At 41.8% G+C, this 20058-nt stretch overlaps 1 protein-coding gene across 1 annotated transcript; it reads right to left on the bottom strand.

The window, feature by feature from the left end:
• Window positions 1-637: 637 nt before the first annotated feature.
• On the bottom strand, window positions 638-18659 carry TROVE2 (TROVE domain family member 2). The gene is made up of 8 exons (XM_019502021.1): window positions 18014-18659; window positions 17023-17243; window positions 16570-16716; window positions 12888-13025; window positions 10908-11024; window positions 7643-7756; window positions 4087-4233; window positions 638-2694 (listed from the first exon to the last, which is right to left on the bottom strand). The coding sequence occupies exons 1-8, from the start codon at window positions 18591-18593 to the stop codon at window positions 2542-2544; spliced, it is 1617 nt and encodes a 538-aa protein (XP_019357566.1). The 5' UTR covers window positions 18594-18659; the 3' UTR covers window positions 638-2541.
• Window positions 18660-20058: the final 1399 nt, after the last annotated feature.

Raw genomic sequence — 20058 nt, 5'->3', positions numbered from 1 at the left:
GTTTAGTTTTGTTTCATTTTTCACGCCTTTAAAGTAGCCCCAGTGTCTAAATGGTTCCAAAAGGTGTGTGTTTCCGTAAAGAACCTTACCATTTCCATGGAAGGAAGCAACAAACCTCCTCACCCCTGCTCTTTTGCCAAAAGTAGGATATAGGGAGCAATCTGGTCCTATTTGTAGCAGTTTGTTTCATGTCACAACAATCAACACCAAGTAAAAATCAAGCAATGTATTATATTTGTATCTTTTAAATAGAGAAAACAAGCTTAGGATCATATTATTCACTCCATCTAGTCACCATGTTTTGCATTACTATGACCTGGAATGTCGTACATCTCTCTCCGAAATATAATAATAATAATAGTCATAGTGTAATTAAATTTCCTATCAGCTATACTGAAAATTTATCTTGACCCTGCGTATCTAATCCAAGGGTTTGTATTCCAAAATTGGACTATTTTCAAATATTCTGAATCAGTTAATTCTTCACTCTTCATCTGTAACTAAAGCCACTAGTTCAGTCAAATCTTTTTAGTTATCACAAGTTTGCAAAAGAACTGCACTGAACTGTTAGTACAACTGTTGACTTTCTATGTAGGTAACGGGGGGGTTTCTTTTGTTAGTTCTTTTTTTTTTGGGGGGGGGGGGGTTCATGTAACCTAATGAGCAGTGGTCCTGCATTCTATAAATTGTATCCCATCCCTATGGCATTACTAATTGATAATCTACAACTCATTCACTTTGATGGAAAGCCACTGTTTCAACTGGCAATTTTTCAAAATACCATTATTTGAAAAACAGCTCAGGCAACGGGCCTGTACAAATTCATGCCAGTGGGTTTCCTCACCACCCCGATTTATCCCGTGCCAAGCATATTAATAGGTGGTATGATGTCTTCAGTGACATCTCACAAACTGAAGCACTAAGCATGGGGCATGTAGCTATAAATGTTAAATAATGTCTGAAGATGGAAGATAGCTTACCCTGCAAAACACTATTTTTAACCCTCATTTCTTTATATTTTAAACATATGAAAATGAGTTAAGCAACAAGAATTTAATTTACTATTTAAATTGCAACATGTTTTACACTTACGAGCAAGTTTTGTAGCACAGCAACGAAGTTTGATGTAGTATTTATTATAATTAAATTATTTTTATAAACTGCAATCATTTTCAGATTAAATACAAATTCAGCTTTTAAAACAATTACCCTTAGTGGGAGATATGATCATACAATTTAGGGGAAAATGTAAAACTATGACCAAATCCCCTATGTATCTTAGTATGTGACATCAAAAAAAAAACATTTCATTACATTTATGCACACATTATTCATTCCTCCTCTAAGACAGAGTTGGGACATTCTCAGTTATTTTCTCCCTTACATGTTTCTTATCACAAGAAAGTTTAAAAATCTAGTTGGCAATCAAATTTCTAAACAAGACAGACTTTGGAATTGTGAACAAGGCAGCTATATAATGCAGAAGTCTCAGAATCGGTCACTATAAGAACTAAAACTGTTTTAAAAAGTTAGACTGAGTCAATCTAATCAGTAAATATCAGAGAAAAAAGGTCACTTTTAAATATTGCAAAGCACTATTCAAGATGATTATTTCTGTAGCATCAACACATTTGTGGGGGGCGGGAGGGAAGAGGAAGAAAAACACGCAGTGAAGTTCGTTTCAATTGTTACAATCACACTTGAGGGTAATGCTAATTCCAGGGTCTCTGTCCATCTTCGTCACTGAGAAACTGCCGAAACTTCAGCACATTCACATCAGATGAGCAACCTAAACAACTTCAGGGACCTTTTCTCTACTACAAAGGGTTTGTACTATTTCCTGCAAAGCATACCAATTTTACAACAGTGTTAATTAACTTTGCAATCCATAGCACTGCCTTTCAATTTACCAGATAGTTACAGATTTCATTCTAGAAGATCAAAATCACAATCTATTTAGAAAAGATAAATCAAAATTGTCAGTTTTACTTTGTCCATATAAAATTAGACAAGTATTTTTGTACCCAATCACAGTAACATGGTCAAATGTGCTCTGAAAATATTTCCTTTGCAAAATTGAATAGAGATGTTGCATCTTAATCTTTTCAAATACAAACATGAAAAACCCCTCATTAAACAAACACCTTTACAAGAGCCATCAAAACAAGCTACTTTTCCTTCCTCCTTGAACCCAGCAATACCAGTGGTCTCTCACCAATTTATTCTTACAAAAAAAACTAAAAAAATAGTCTGCAAGGACAGAAAAACATGTTAGTACTGGCAAACTATAAAGTAATTAAATCATATACTATGTACCCCAGTAGCTAGTCTTAGCAGGATTTGTGTAGTTATTTTTAACCTGTATGCAACAGAAAAAAAGAAAATTCTTGTATGATTCTTTTTTTGATTTCTGTTTTAGAAGGCAACATTATTCTTATACGTGAATCATGTACCATCTTCTAGTACAGTACATTTGGCTGGTAGTTCCCAGGGTGAAATCTATTGCCAGCAATGGACCCACTGGTAATAGGTATCCAGGAATTATATCAAATCTAAAGTGAAGTTTCGAATAACTTCAAGAGCTCCTGCGTCAAAGCCACATATGTCCAACATGCCTCTATCATCTGGATCTGCGATGGTAAAACCATTTGATGCCATTCCACAAACGATCAGTTTTGCTGGAATGCTCATCTTCTAGAGGCAGAAAGGAAAGCAGATAAAACACTTTGAGAATGTACACCTATACAGCAAATTAATAATTATCTGGAAATCAATTATGTTGTCCTTACACCAGCGAAGCTGATGAAAGCCAGAGATTCCCCAAGCAAAGACTTCAAAATCTGGCCCTTAGTATTTTTTTAAACCAGACCTCAGTCTGATGTCAATAAAACTGAGGTAACTGCAATATGTTGCCTTTAAATACCACAGAAGGCATAAAGATAGGTATAAATCTTATAAAAGTACTTCTAAGCAGGCCATTTAATATAGAAATAAAATATAGCCTAAACAAAATGTAAATGTTTAAGGGTCTATTATTATCAGTCATGATGGTCATATCAAGTGGGCAAGAACAAATTTATATCTAAAAAAAATAACTCTGGGAGCCACAAATTTGTCCTTTCCCACCAGCTTCCTAAATTAGTTTGGGCAGGTTGTTCAAAATACCCATCTCAGTTTCACACACCTGCATGAGAGAGAGTGATGGTTACTTAACAAGGATATGGAGAGTAACTCTTAATATATCTGTGTTTGTAAAACATTTTTACACCCTTCTCTGTACCAGTTGCAGAAAAGCACAAGGTGTTAAATGACAAAAGTATACAGGTATATGACTTGGAATATCAAAAAATTATGTTCAGAATTTGAATGAAGTTTTGTTGCACAGGAATATGTTTACAAAAGTTATTCTTTAATTTCAATTCATTTTAAGTGAAATGTCACTGAGTGGGATCAGGAGGAGAAAACTGTCAGAGCTCAAGAGATCAGCAAAACTGCTGAGCACTAGTAGCATGCACTGCTCATAACTTCAGTAGCCTCCCTTCTGGGAGGAAAATAAACTCTGACTTCAATGGGTTTGCATTCCTGTGGCACTACTTCCTTTGCAGACTCCCATAATTTCACTCAGGTGGCTATTTGTATATTGCTCTGTGCTTTGCTAACACATTCAGTTCCACTGCAGAGCAGGGAGGAAAACCGGAATTTCACTTGTTTTGCTTGAAGAGAATCCCCACTGCAAAAAAGAACTCTCAGCATGTAGCAGTAGGAGTTTATAAATTCACTGAATACTACATACATTAACTATTGTTACAAAAACCTAAATGCAGGATATTAATATCAGGCCATCAATATTCATGATGGAAAATCACATGCAAGTAATTCCAGTCCTTATTGTTTTTTAAAAATATGTTTGTTTGTAAGTAGTGCTGTTAATTTCTGCCTCAGTGTATGCAGACTCTAATACTTTTTCCGAAATATAAAGCCTAATACATTTACATAAACCACAAATATTCCTCTCTTTAAAAGAAGCCTCTGCACACTATTTTCATTAACTATTGGCTCAGTATCATTTTAGGAAAGAATATTTACCTCTCTGTATTTCCTCAAAGCAACTGCAGGGTGAATATCTCCAAAGTACGTCTCATTATCAGTATAAACAATAAAGATATCAGCAGCTGTGTTAGTCTTTTCAGCCCATATCATTGGGAGAGCACAATCAGTGGCACCCATTTCAATCTAAAAATGCATACAAATATTATGAACTGCACTGTAATATTCTGGAAATGTCATAGTAATCTAACAACAGAAAAACAAAAACTTAAGAAACTTCCCAAACTCTGCTTACAAAAGGTACCATTCACTGGACCAATTTTGTACTGCCATTAACTGCACAATTATGGAAATAAATATGTTAAAGAATATGTAACACTTGATAAACTGAGCTTAAAAGGGTTTTTTTCCTTTAGTGACAAACAAATTGGAAATGAGCAGATAAAGTATAGTAAAACAATAAGTTAATATAGCAAGAACAATTAAAAAACAGCAACACAACCTCTCATGACTAAAACAGTCCATGAAACTCTCTTCCCAAAGATTAAGGACAACATAAATAGGTTCTACCCTGCAATGCAAAATGCACGTCATTGATGTTAATGAAGCTTTAGTCTATTTGTGCAAATTACATTGCAGGACTGAGGTTTAGAATTTGACTACTTATTCAGAAGCCAATAACTCCACTGCAGTGAGTGAGGTCATTTCACTGAATTAGGTGGAATTTAGGAAGTGCTAACTCACCTCAGCCTAATAAAATGTATAGCATATATGTTATAAAGTACAATGTAGCAGCACTGAAAAAATAAGACTTAGGACAGTGCTGCAATTATAAAGAACTGAAAATATTAAGATAATTGTTTATATATTGCTTTGAAGAAATAAAATATTATGTTCTGAGTAATATTATATGCAAAAATATCCTGCATCTCCACCATCCATTTTACCTTGCATCCATCCATTTCTTTTAAGCTACTCATCTCAAATTTATTTAGAGCTAAGTGACATGGAAAAAATTATCTAATTTACTGGACATGTTGTAAAAATAAACTAAGTGAGATATACCAAAGAAGGGGCACAGCGGGGAGGAAATAATATTCTATAAATACAGACCTACCAAATTCATGGCAGAAGTAGGGTGCGTGGCACCTGTTTTAATCTTGCAGGCTTCCCTGTGTGCCCCTCCACTGCTGACTGGTGAAAGGGGCACGTTTGCATCTAGCTTCTGATTGGTAGAGAAACAAAAACTGTGGTTTTAACTATGGCGCCGCTTATGGCTCCCGCTGCTGATTGCCCAAGTGCCCCGATCCTTGTTGCTGACTAGCAGGGAGGCAAAAACCACACCATGTTTAAAACCGTGGTTTTCGCTTCTTTGCCGATCAAGAGGGAGCAGTGAGGCCCCTCTGCCAATCAACGGTGGAGGGGGGGAGGACGAAAAGGGGCACATGGGGGAAACGTAAAAGATTAAAGGAGCTGCCGTATACTCCACTTCTGCCGTGAATCTGGTAGGTTCCTATCTATAAACCCCCGGCATAGACTGAAGTCAATATTACAATTAACTATGAAAATAACTATGGCTGATTCCAATCTGACTACCAAGCTGCAGCCCAGCAGCATACAAAGCACCATCCAGCTGGTAAGTCTGTTAGAGGAGGGGTGTGGGGAGCGTAGATTGAGGCCCCTGCGGTGAGGGAGGGAGTGGGCCAGGGCCGAGGCAGGGGCAGGTGTGGCACAGCCAGGGTACGGCAGGGCACGGAATGAAGATGGCAGCTTGACCTGCGGTGTGGCTTCCGCCGCTGCATGCATCCCAGGGAGACGCAAGGGGGGCACATGCCTCCCTCAGATCTGTGCACAGGGAAAGGCAGGCTGTTCATTTTGGGCTGAGGGCCTAGGCTACTCCAGCCTCTTCATGGTGGCTGTGCTTGGGCCAAGCAGGGTGGGCAGTGGCTGCAGTGCTGAGAGGGGAGCGAAAGGGTGGGGCTAGAGCCACCCCAAAATTCACCATACCCCCACCTCCCAGCACCACTACTGCATACCCCGTCCCAAGAGCAAGCAGTGGGAAGAGACTACAGCAGCCCCAGTCCCAAGTGCATAGCAGGCAGCCCACCCTCGCCCTACACACAGATCTGCAGGGCACATTGTTGTATTGCAGTAGCTATAATTGCTTTAATTACTTATATTGCTATCTTTTATAATGAATTATTTAGCCCTTAAGATAAAGTTAATCTTGTTACGATTTACTTCCCATAATATTTTAATCAGTCACTATTGTTCTGGAATTAACCATCTATATTTTAAATTTCCTATTGCTTAGCATAAATATATTTGACCTATTGGTCTTATGATTTTGAAACTTAAATTTGGCATAAGAAAAATGCTTATGTAAGGTCTGTGGTATGTCTGGCATGTTTGACAAGAGGTAATGAAAGAATGAATGATGTCTGTATGTCACAATGTGAAGGAAGACAGTCGTCTCACAGCAGGTGAAAGTAGCCTTCTGTGGTTTAACAGTTTAAGGTTGCAACAACGTAGAGTCAGCAGTCAAGGCTTACAAAATACTAAATTATGCCTTCACCCTGACGGCTGAACACTACAAGCTATGACCCCCCTAAAGATTGCAAACCGCAAACCTGGAAGATCACATCCTACCTATCCCAGCCTGCCAGCAGGACAAGGAAGATGACCTTCGCGTCTGACTCAGTGGAATCCATAGGCTTGTATGGGCAGCTATCACTATGAAGAATGAAAACAAAGAAAAGACTTTGGGTCTGTCCACCTGCAAGAAAGAGTGTTGGACACATCCAACAAGACCTGACTCCATTCCTCGTGGTCAGTCTGGCTGGCCACCAGACTAACCCGAGCATCTTTAGAACTTGGTAACACCTTAACCTTTTCAGGACTGTCTAACTACCTGTGTGTGTGTTTGGTTTTTTCTATGAATGAATGAATGAATGGATAAATATGTATGGGAATGAGCGAAGCAGATAACCTTACTGGGTTTTTTTTTTTTTTAATTCTTTTCATGCTGTATGTTTTATATTTTAACAAATGCGGTGTTGTGCCTTATCCCCTGAGAAGATTCTGAACTGGTTTTAATTCACACTGTATGCCCTTTGCAGACAACAACATGCCCCTATTGCCTCCTGTGAGGATGTGGGGAGCGGCAGCAACCACCTACCGGACAAGCTGTCAACTCAATTCTGTGCCCCGTCCCACCCCAGCTGAGCAGCGCCTGCCCTAGCCTCACTCCCTCCCTCACCGTGGGGGTGCCTCGATCTGCCCCCCACACTCTTTTCCCCACAACAGACTTACCAGCCAGATACTGCTCTCCAGGCTGGCAGGCTGCACTCCTGGCCACATGCATGCTGCGGCTATGTGCATACACGCGGCATTTATCCGTGACATTATCAGTCACATCAGCCAAAAAAAGCCGACTGCTGATTATGTCAAATTTCCTTTTGTCGGTGCCGATACAATACGGACCGATGCAGCAGTGCACCTCTAAGCCATTTTCATGATTGTCAAAAATGAAGAAACAATTTATCATCATCACCACTCCCACCACACTGCAACAGAAGTAAAAGTTTTTACATACTGTAGACATTGCCTCTAATACTTGAGGTAATGTCATGTCTACTGTCACTGGACAGGGGACCATTTCACCGGAAAAAGCAACAATATGGGAATCTCTCTCAGTACGTGCAACAACCTAGGAATAATAAAAAAAAAAATTCAAATATTGCAATAATAACAATTTGCAGTACATGTACATGTTTAGCCGTTAAAATTAGTGTCTAATGAACACACAAAACACCCAAATACCAAATTACATCCACCATATGGACATGCTGCAAACCCAAGCCCGAAGTAGCAGAGATGGATCTAAGATATCCCAAAGGAGGGCACAGGAGCAGCAACCCACACTGCAGGGGTGTCTGCATCCCCTGTAATGCCAACTCTCCCTGCCAGCACTACAAGACCCTCCAGGAACTTTTTAAATCCTGCTCCTCTTACCCTTCATGGTAAAAGGCATGTCTTCTCCCCATCCCTTCTGCCCCTCCCTCACCTACCACACTGCTGCTTTCCCTGGTGTCCCAAGGGAAGCTCCAGAAACCCTTATGCCTGCCCCAGCCAAGCTGCAAAAGGGCAGGACTCAGCTGGAGCCAGTGGCGGGACTGCAGCAACTAAAATCGATGGGGGGGTTCTGCCCCTTCCCACCCCCTGCATGCCTGCTCCCAAGGGGCAAGGCAGGGAGGGGGAAAACTGTTCTTCCACAGTATTGTTGCTGCTGCCCCATCTCCAGTTGAGCACAGCACCTCGTAGCCTGGCTGGGGCAGGCAGAAGCAGCTTTGGAGTATTCCCGCCCCAGGGACAGTGGGAAAAGCAGCAGCAGGTGGAAAGGGAAGTGGAGGGGAGGGGAGGTGCCTCTGAGCATCAAGGGGAAGGGGTGAAGGAAGAGTTCACCTGCTTTAAAGGGCCTGAGAAAAGGAAAGATGGAAAGCAACACAGTAAGGACCCTCGACTTCAGAAAAGCAGACTTCAACTCATTCGGGGAACTCATGGGCACGATGCCCTGGGAAACCAGTCTGAGGGGAATATGGATCCAAGAGAGCTGGTTGTACTTCAAAGAAGCCTTACTGAGAGTGCAGGAACAAACCATCTTGATGCGCAGGAATTCTAGCAAACATGGCAGAAGACCAGCTTGGCTGAGCAGGGAACTTTTCAGTAAACTAAATCACAAAAAGGAAGCTTATAAGAAGTGGAAACTTAGACAAATAACTAGGAAAGATGTAAGAGCACTGCTTGGGCATGCTGGGATGAAGTCAGGAAGGCCAAAGTGCAACTGGAGTTGCAGCTAGCAAGGGATATGAAGGGTAACAGGAAAGGTTTCTATAACTATGTCAGTAGCAGGAGAAGGATCAAGGAAACTGTGGGTCCCTTACTGAGTGGGAGAGGCAACCTTGAGACAGAGGATGCAAAAAAGGCTGAAGTGCTCAATGCCTTCTTCTCCCAAGTCTTCACAAGCAAGGTCAGTTCCCAGATTACTGCATGAGGCAGCATGGTTTCGGGAGCAGGTGAGCAGCCCTCCCTGGTGAAAGAACACGTTAGGGACTACTTAGAAAAGCTGGATGTGTATAAGCCCATGGGGCTGGATAGGATGCACCCGTGGGTGCTGAGGGAGTTGGCTGATGTGACTGCAGAGCCATTGGCCATCATATTTGAAAACTCATTGTGACCAGGAGAGGTTCCAGATAATTGGAAAAGGGCAAACATAGTGCCCATATTTAAGAAAGGGAAGGATGATCTAGGGAACTACAGACTAGGCAGCCTCACCTCAGTCCTAGGAAAAATCATGGAGCAGATCCTCAAAGAATCCATTTCTAAACACTTGGAGAAGAACAAGGTTATTAGGACAGGTAAGCATGGATTCACCAGGGGCAAGTCATGCCTGACCAACCTGATTGCTTTCTGTGATGAGGTGACTGGCTCTGTGGATGCAGGGAGACTGGTGGATGTGGTGTACCTTGATTTTAGCAAGGCTTTTGATAAGGAAACTGGGCTTTTTATTTAGTCTAGAGAAGAGGAGACTGAGAGGACTTAATAGCAGCCTTCAACTACCTGAAGGGGTGTTTAAAAGAGGATGGAGCTAGACTGTTCCCAGTGGTGGCAGATGACAGAACAAGGAGCAGTGGTCTCAAGTTATAGTAAGGGAAGTTTATGTTAGATATTAGGAAGAATTTTCTCACTAGGAGGATAGTACAACACTGGAACACGTTACCTGGAGAGGTGGTGGAAACTCCATCCTTGGAGGTAAAGTTTTGGCTGGGATGATCTAGTTGAGGATGGTCTTGCTTTGAGCAGGAGGTTGGACTAGATGACCTCCTGAAGTCCCTTCCAACCCTAACTTTCTATGATTCTATGACTTAAACGTTTTCAGAGACTCCCATAGTGTACTTCAATCCAAAAAGGGAGATGCAGCTGCACCACTGTACTCCCTCTGGATCCACCAACCTCTAAGAAAGCAAGGTTAACACCTGGACTCAATGCTGCGTTTACAAAAGTTCCCCACATTCTTCTACATCCTGTGAAGATCTTAAATAAATAATTGGGAAGTCTAATCACTCACTCTCTCTCTACACAAGCACACACACACTTAGCTTTTAGCTTCTATTAGTAAAACTTGATTTTTTTTGTTCACCCTTTAAGAGAAACTAGTATATTTTTAAATGCAGAAAAATTCTGTAACTTAAACACAAAACTAATTTAAAGTTCAAATTTACAAAAAAGAGGCAAAACAGAACCATTGCCTCCAACGGGCACAGAAAAAAAATCCTTCAGCACAGGTTTTAACTCATCCCATAAAAACAAGAGGGAAAACTTTTTAAAACCTTAAAAAACAAGAGGTTATATAATTTTACCTCAAAGACAGCTCTCAGGCTTCCTATGTTAAAATTCCAATTAAGTCAGGGGTAGGGAATTATTTGGGCCCAGGCGATATTTGATGAGGTGTTTAGGATAGATATTAGGAAGCACTAGAATAAATAGAACAAACAAAGTAGCCTGAATAAGTAGAACAAACAAAAGTAGCCTGAAGACTGCCAGATTATGGTAGGGACCAGCTTAGCACAATGCTTACTCTTATTGAATCTGGTTACTAAAGGCCTCATGGGCATAAAAGGACCTGCAGGAGGGCTGGTACAGGAGCCACTTTCAGCGCATCAAGCACAGATTTCCCCTGTGAGGTAGAAACATCTAGTGGCAACTTTAAAAGTAAGAAGAGCAATGACAACTACCTCAGCACACTGGATTATGAATGGTAAAGAATTCAGGAAAATTAATCCAACTAATCAATTTCTTACCATACACATTGCTGCAGCAGCTGTACTAGCATCTATCACACTACCAAGAATTTTCTGTGACATGGAACCACTGACATCAACTGCAAGTATGAAGCGCTTTCCTGTTGGTTCTACCATCTAGAATGGATAAAGAAATACCATAAGTCCGCATTTTGCTATGTATATGGAATTTCTGGTCCTCAACTAAGTTACTCCATCAATACATTTAAAAGCAATTGAGGAAGTCAAATTATTTCCTCCTCTCTTTTCAGATAATATCAATCTGTTTTAAAAAACAAACCCACAGCTATTAAAACAGATACTAGATAGCTTGTCACTCAAAAAAAAGAAAATCCCTCTAACTTTTCAAACTAGGGGTGCACCAACAGAGATTTTTTGGGTGGATACCGATGGCCAATTTTTAGCCAGCCACATCGGGCAATAATGATCCAATTCTGACTTGCAGCCAGGCAGCGTGGGGAGAGATGTCTGACTGGTAAGTCTGTTATGAGGAAAAGGGGTGAAGGAAGACGCGTTGGGGGGACAGAGATGCCCCCGCGGTGAGGGAGAGGGTGGGGCTGGGGCAGGACAGACCCACCAGCGCCATGTCTGGGAGTGCAAGGAGGGTGCGGCTCCTACCACTGCGCGCACCCCAGGACGGCATGGGGGGGTGCATGCTTCTGGATCTGTGCATGGGGTGACGGTGGGCTGCTCTTGGGGCAGCGCCAAGCTCTTCCCAGTGGGATAGGCTCAGGGTGGACAGCGGCGGCGCTAGAAGCAGGGCTATACGGGGGAGCAGCTGTGCCCACCTCCAAATTCACCGTAGTCCCCCCAAATCCCCCTCCCAGTGGCAGCCCATCCTTGCCCCACATGCAGATGCGTGGGCACATGCCCCCACGGGGTGCCCAGTGGTGGGAGCCATATCCCCCCAATTCCTACCAGAAAAGCCACTCAAAGCTCTGTCCTGCACCCCGCGCCAGCTGTGCAATGCCTGCCCCTGCCCCAGCGCCTCCTTCACTGCGGGCCTTGATTTCCCCCACCACACCACTTCCCTCGCAAGACATACCAGCTGGAGCTGGCTGCTTTCCACGGTGCGAGGCTGCGCTCCTGGATGCCTGCATGCTGTGCTGCGGCTGGGCGCATTCACTGGGCATTTATCAGCAACATTATCAGCCACATCAGCCAAAAAAAACCTGTTGCTGATGTCAATTTTCTTTATAGTTTCATAGATTTAGGGTCGGAAGGGACCTAGTAGATCTTCTAGCCCGACCCCCCGCCAGGGCAGGAGAACAACAAAACCCCAAAACAAGAAACGGGACTCAAATGAGTCCAGCCAGGTAGGCATCCAGCCTCTTCTTAAAGACCCCCAGGGTAGGGGCCAGCACCACTTCCCTTGGAAGTTGGTTCCAGCTCCTAGCCGCCCTAACTGTGAAGTAGTTTTTGCGGATGTCCAATCTATATCTGTGCCGATCCGATATGGGACCGATGTATGGGTGCACCTCTATTTCAAACCCATATGCAGTTTGAGAAGAAAAAGGAACTGACAAAGTAGTAAGGGCAAACTTTCTAATGGTTTTAGTCAGGTTTGCTAAGATTGAACAAACCTGATCGAACCCAAGATTGTTCCTTGCATAACATGTGTCTTATGCAAGTTAAATCAGATGCCAGCTGTTATTACTGTACCTCACTACTAGGTGGTGGGTAACCAGTAACAGCCTCTACGTTAGGTAAAACTGTTACTTCACAGTAAGCTACAAAAACATGAAACCTAAATTAGCATAAAGTATATTAGTATACTTTAATCCTTACTCTTTTTCTAGACTGGGTAAAGGTCTCTCATTATAGAGGCTTCCATGGTCTGTTTGCTTCTTGTTTACACTAATATTTTTAGGTCATAAATCTAGACCCTTAGTGCATGTGTACCCCAAAAACTTACGATGTTTTAAAATATTCTAGCCTTACAATTATTTTAACAAGAGTTACTCACAAATGGACCATTACCTTGAATGTTTTGTAAAATGAAGCATCAAGAGCCTCTAAAATATCCTTATCAGGATGCCACTGAAGCTTGCCCCGGAATCCACGTTCTCCTTTATAGGTCTCTAATGCAACCAAAACATGGAATGGATGTATTCGAGCCTACAACCAAAACGCATCAAAAAGGCTAGGTTTAAAAAAATACATAGAATTTTGTAATTTTTGTATTAAAAAAAAAAAAAAAAAACACAGACAACACATCAGGTAGACTATGGTTGCAATTTTCTGATTATTTTATTACAGCTTCAAGTTTTAAAAAAATACTATAGCCACTCATCCACAAATGAACACAAAATCATAACATACCATTCTTACCCATAGCCAAGAGAACAAACCCTCTGACCCATCCCAATTACAGTTCAAACCCCTTTCAAATCTGAAGAGTCCCATGGCTCTCAGCCTCTCTTCATAAGGCCTGTTCTCTTATCCTCTGATCACGCGCGTGGCTCTCCTCTGGACTCTCTCAAACTTCTCCACATCCTTCCTGAATTGTGGAGCCCGGAATTGGATGCAGTACTCCATCTGCAGCCTCACCAAGGCCAAGTACAGCGGGAGGATGACATCCTGAGATTTACTTGAGAAGCATGTATGAACGCAGAGCAAAGTTTTGTTTGCTTTACCAGCTACGACATCGCATTGGTGGCTCATGTTCATCGTGTGGTCAATCATGACCCCCAAGTCTCTTTGGGCAATGATGCTAGCAAGCGTAGCACTGCTGTAGCACTGCTGTAGCACACCCCCCCTCCGAGGTAGAGTACCTTACCTTTTTTGGTATTGAACATCATAAGGTTTGTATCTGCCCACTTACTAAGTTTATCCAAGTCAGCCTGGATCAAACCTGAGGACAGGCTAGCGGACGCTATGCCTCAAAGTTTAATCTCATTGGTGAACTTAGCCAGCGTGCTTCTAATACCCATGTCCATATTGTTGATAAAGATGTTAAAGAGAACCGGTCCAAGGACAGATCCTTGGGGAACACCACTGTTCACAGAGCGCTATAACGATTCACTACCATCAACCACTACTCTCTGGGTCTGACCTCGGAGCCAATTTCCCAGCCATCAAACTGTGGTGTAGCTGAGGCCACAGTTGGACAATTTTTCCATGAGGAGGTCATGGGACACCAGATCAAAAGCTTTTTAAAGTCCAGATATATGATGTCAATCTCTTCTCCCTTGTCCAGGTGATATGTCACCTGGACATAGAAGAAGATGAGATTGGTCAGGCAAGACCTACCCGTGACAAACCTGTGCTGGCTATCCCTCAGGATGCTGCCCTCAGCCAGCTTATCCAGTAGGGTCTCCTTGATAATTTTCTCCAGAATCTTACCGTGGATTGAGGTCAAGCTGATTGGCCTGTCATTCCCAGGACCTACTTTCTGCCCTTTCTTGAAGATGGGTACCACATTGGTTTTCTTCCAGTCGTCAGGTACTTCGCCCAAGTGCCAGGGGTTTTTGAATATTTTTGGCAATGGTTGAGCTATGACACCTGACAGCTCCTTGAGTACTCTGGGGTGTAATCTGTCAGGACCAGATGACTTGAAGGTGTCCAGCCTCCTAAAGTGATCCTTTACTAGGATCAAAACCAATCCTGGGTATAAATACACTCTCACCCTGGCCATTCCACGTCTTGCTAGGCATGGCAGTCCCATTGAACTGACAAAAGACCGACGTGAAGTACCCATTAAGCAGATTGGCCTTTCCCTGGGTGTTGGTTATCAGCTGTCCTGTTTCGTAATAACCTAGAGACCTTCTGTCCTGGCCTCCATCCCACAAAGGGCATCCTTAAGCACTGCCCTTTGTGAAAGTCACAAGCCAGTGTCCATCTGGCATGCCACCCAGATAGGCCTACCAACTATGTAAGCCAGGAGGCTGGCTAGGTCCTTGTCCCTCAGTTCAGGTGGCCAAGACAGTGGCTAAGCTAATATTTCTTTTAAAGTAACCTACCAAAGACCTTGAATATGTTTCATCTCAAAACTAAATGGGAAAATACAAATAAGTACAAAGAAGGAAAATATTTTAATGCAGTGATAAGGAACTGAATTTCTTTAAAAGCTGACCACTTCCTTGCGTACATTATGTTAATGATTATTTCCACCTTCTCTTCCTCCCTTGGTTCTCTGCTTGCCATCTTAGCTCCTCAGCCACTTATTTACACTGGCAGACAACTACCCTCCCAACTTCATCTCTGTTCCTCCCCTTAGTACAGGGGCCTTAAAAAAGAAGATACATTTCATATTCTTGTTCCACTCCTAGACTCCTGCTGGCCTTACACCCTTCTGTAAATAACTGAAATATTAAACCTGTGAATTTATAAGCCTGAAGTATTTTTTCATTATTATTTATTTACAACAACACTGAGCCAGAGCCTGAAAAAAGTGGTGCTTTGTTATCCAGTATTAGAACAGTCTCAGAAGAACATGCGCAATTGATTAAAAACACTGCATAAGAGTGCTTATAGATCATTTGGGGCTGGAAAGGACCTTGTAGGTCATCGGATCCAGCCCCCCTGCACTAGGCAGGACAAGATAGCTGGGTTCAAGGGGCCCCAGTGAGGTGACTGTCCATTCTGCTTTTCAAGTTTTCCAGGGAAGGTGACTGCACCACCACTGGAGGGAGTTTATTCCACAGTCTGGACACCCTGACTGTGAAGGAGTTTTTCCTGGAATTAAGCCTGAACCAGCCTTGCAGGAGTTCATATCCATTGCTCCTGGTCTTCCCCAGGGGTGCCCTGGTGAACAGCTGTACACCCAGTTCTTGATGTACTGCCCTGGTGAACAGCTGTACACCCAGTTCTTAATGTACTTACCCTGTAGTGGTAAGCCGCAACCAAGTCCCCTCTCAGCCTTCTCTTCTGTAGGCTGTAGAGGCCCATGTCCCTCAGCCTATCCTCATATGGATTGTCTTGCAAGTACCTGATCATACTGGTGGCTCTTCTCTGGACCCTCTCAAGTTTTTCCACATCCTTGTTCAAGTGTGGCTTCCAGAACTGGATGCGGTACTCCAGCTGCGGTGTCACCAGTGTGGAGTACAGTTGGAGTATTACTTCCTTAGTTTTGCACGAGATGCAATGGTTAATGCATGCCAGCGTGTTGTCTGCCCTTCTGGCCATAGCATCGCACTGCCAGCTTATGTTTATGCAATGATCGGTCACTACCCCTAGGTCCCTTTCGGCCAGGGTGCAAGTCAAATTGTCGCCACTGCGCCTGTAGGTATGTTGGGGATTGTTTTCCCCCAGATGGAGCACCTTACACTTCTGAGTGTTAAACTTCATCTGGCACCGGTCAGCCCAACTCTCCAGCCTGCCCAGGTCTGCCTATATTTGCAACCTATCTTCTGGCATGGCCACGCTCCCCCATATCTTGGTGTCATCTGCACAGTTGGCCAGCGAGCTTTTTACTCCCACATCCAAATTGCTGATAAACATGTTGTAAAGCAACAGTCCAGGCACAGACCCCTCAGGACACCACTGGCCACTTCTTGTCAGGATGACACAGATCTGTTCATGAGAACTCTGTAGGTCCTACCATGCAGCCAGTTTTCCACCCACTGAACTGCTGAGCAGTTAAGCCCACAATCTTCCAATTTTTCCACAAAGATAGCAAACCACACAAATACAAGCCTCAAGTGATAAAAACAGTTCATACCTTTTTTAGCATTTTCTCATTTTTCAGTCTTTCACATACTAGTGACACTTCTGGGCTTCCTGGTTCTAGTACTGAATTTGCTATCATCTTTCCCAAATTCCTCAACATTGCAGTAAGGGGCATTTCCTGTAGCAATGCTTTCCATACCTGATACGGTATCAGAATAGGAAGTAAAAAAAGAGAAGCAAAACTCAGTATAAAATTTTTTCACTCAGTATAGAAATTCATATCTTGTGTGTAAATAAGACATTAAGTAAAAATATAAATATATATTAAAATGTTAAAACTGATAGACACTTTGGTCTCACTTTATATTAACTACTTATATCATTTCAGCCTTAAAATGTTTTCTTTGGAATAAAAATAAATCATTAGCAATTTACACTTCATAAGATGCACAAAATATTGCTTTATAAAACACTAGCTTGTATGATACTATTCTAATTTACCCACCTCTTTAGATTTCAAATGGTTTGTTGGGAGATGCTCCCTAACTAAACTATACTCTTCAATCAAATGAATAACCTCCAATTCATCTTTTGTGTGTTTTACTCTTTCCACTGCTTCCAGATATTTTAAGAGTTTTTCAGTCTCAGCAGAAAGTGCCTTCTCTTTATATGCCTCTTGAACTTCCTTCCATCCCTTGGTGATATATTTAGTGACTACAGCAATTCCTATTGAAAAAGAAAAATATTTTCTATTCAAGATTATGGTGAAGTATTAGAGTGTTTAGTAGGTCTTGTAGATAAACTAGTTAGAAGCATACTAAGGTTTCACTTCTCTAAATGTGCAGACTGTAATACGTTAACATGTATAACACACAATACTTTAGGTTTCTTTTAAAGAAATATTATGAAATGAATAAAATAAGGTGTGCTCTTAACACCTCTACCCTCTTTGACACAAAACACTTACATATGAAGAAGACGAGGAAAAACCTACTCAGAAAAGGCACTGAAAAGTTGATGTCCAATTTGCGGCTTATATATATTACGTTTACCCTGAGTTCCATGCAGCAGAGTATTCTCAGGTTGTCTTTGCTTTTCATTTGTAAAACTAGGGTTTTTTTTTAACTTAAGGGGAGGCATACAACTAAGATCACTGTCAAATCTAAATTGCACATAATATATCTAGCTGAATAATGAAAAATAAGTGTATTAATAAAATCTTCCAAGTGATATGAGAAAAGAAAAAAAAATTGTAAGCACTATTCAACCCAGCCTCAACAGCAACAAGACAAGTAATAAGAAACTAGTTTACTTTTGAAGAGTGAAGATAAATGGACCACATTTTCTATGACCTTTTGTAGTCTTCTCTCATCTGTAAGATAGTATCAGCATCATGCCAAAGTGACATTTAAGCTTCCAAGACACAGACATGCAAGAAACAACACATTTACTATACCGCATAATGTTTTTACTAAAGATTAATAAAATACTGTTACCTTCATTCGAGGGTTTTAGATGGGACAACCTCAGAAGGTCTTTATGAGACCAGCCATTCCTTTGTTTATATTTTGTAACTGCTAGAGCAAGAGCCATGCCATTCTTCCCGTTATACCAGTCTGCAACAGCTTTTCTCAGGGCACGGCCCCACATGCCACATTTCATCCCCTCCTTCAGATCCTTTTTAAACTGGACGAGAGTAAAGAGATGGGTTGGTATGCGGCACACTTCAGAAACAGCCTTAAACGCTGCTTGTTTAGTTTTTGCGTCAGAGCACTGTGAACAAACTGCTAGAGCAAAAAGCAATGGTTCCTGTTTTGCTGTCCTCCCTTCTACGCTGAACGTCTTTATTTCCTGTACCACATCACAGCCTTTGCCATCTTCAATCAATCTTATTAAAGCTTCTGCATTTTCAAAGGCCAGTTTCTTCTCCCCGATATAGTAAGTGCCACCTTCTGAACCAAAACACAAAAAACGGTGCAGTCTATTCATATCAGTGACCTGCCATACATAGCCACCTTCTGAGTTTGGCACCTGCTTCTCATTCAGGGGTTGCATTTGGCTTACTTCTTCCTCCATTGCTGACAATTTTAGGAAGCCTGCTGGAAAAGAGAGAGAGAATAAAGTTTTATTAAATATTAATGAGGAAATTTGTTGGGCTTTTTTGGCATTTATCAGTTTCCACGTAGATCTAAAGCCAAATGAGCCCATCACATCAGAAACGCCTTATTTTCCCCTCCTATCTTTATTGTTAATCATGTAATGGAACAGCAGGAATGTAGTCCAGCAAATGCTTTATTTAGTAAAGTTGACCTTCAAAAATATATTTTAAAAAGCAGGTTGGTGCCTTTTTCAGATTCCTGGGGCATGAAGAAATTGTGAAAGGATTTTGAGGTTAAAGTCTGTTCCCTCCCATCCAGCCAACTAATATTGTTGGCTATCTTAAAGCATTTCATTGTGAATGCCAAGTGCTGAAGGAATGGAGCAACTAAATCTTACAAAGATGTCATTTGCCAAAAATATTAGGAAATCACCAACGTTAAATAATGTTGGTGAAAAGAACAGTGGTCTGACTGAAAACCTCCAACCTCAGCTGGTCAACTTCTACTTTCTCCGTGCTTGTGACCATTGCATCATCATTGCTCTGTAGGCAGCAGACAAAAATGTCCTGAATTTCTCTAGCATAAGCAGCTAGTAAAATGGTGATTGATATTAGGAAGCAGAAATGCTAAAACCTCAGCTAAATAGGAAGGGCAGAAGGAAAATTGTAACAAATCTGAAGGAAAAGTATACCTTTACATAAGATTCAAATATGTCCGCCCTTTCCAGTTAGGGCATAAAAACCACACACAGAGACAAAAACAAAGCCCCCTAATTCTACATTTCTTTAATTCTAAGGCTAAAATGATAAACAGAAAGCAAAGAAAAAATCCCAAACTTTCCGGGCTTTGTTTACACACCATACGTAGGCAGACTACTGAAAAAGTCACTCTGAAGCATACCTAGTATTTTTATATTTCTAATCTCAATCGGAAGCATTATGGGAAAAAAGTTACATTCATGCCAAAAAAGTTATTTTTCAAAAAGTAAAAAAGAAAATCCAGCTATAGTGAAGGCAACCAAAAACAAACTATATGCCAATGTAAATATAATGCAAAATAGAAATTAACAGCACTGAAAGGGAGCCTGAAATGCAACTGACCCAGGAGTGGTCAGCCTGGAGCCAAAGTGCTACAAGTGGCATATCCAGTCTCTGTGCCTGGCACAAGAATCCTTCCCACAATTCTCTACAAAATGGTCTAACATGGGTGCTCAATCCCTGGCCTGCCGGCCAGATATAACCCTTGGCAGTATGTCATCCATCCCATGGAGCACTGCATGATAGATTAGGTGTGGAGGTCAGTGCCAAGCCTGATCTCAGCCTATGTGATCAAGCAGAAGTAAAACAGGGCCCCCAGAGCCCAGTCCCAGTGGTGAGGATAATCCAGTCCATGGACCTGTCCTGCAACCTTCATTTGTCCGCAAGGCCAAGAAATTGAGCGTC

Source organism: Gavialis gangeticus, unplaced genomic scaffold, assembly GCF_001723915.1.
Source record: "Gavialis gangeticus isolate Ggan-Ray unplaced genomic scaffold, GavGan_comp1, whole genome shotgun sequence".
NCBI lineage: Eukaryota > Metazoa > Chordata > Crocodylia > Gavialidae > Gavialis > Gavialis gangeticus.
The sequence above is the reverse complement of the archived record's forward strand: the minus strand, read 5'-3'. Positions and strand labels throughout refer to the sequence as shown.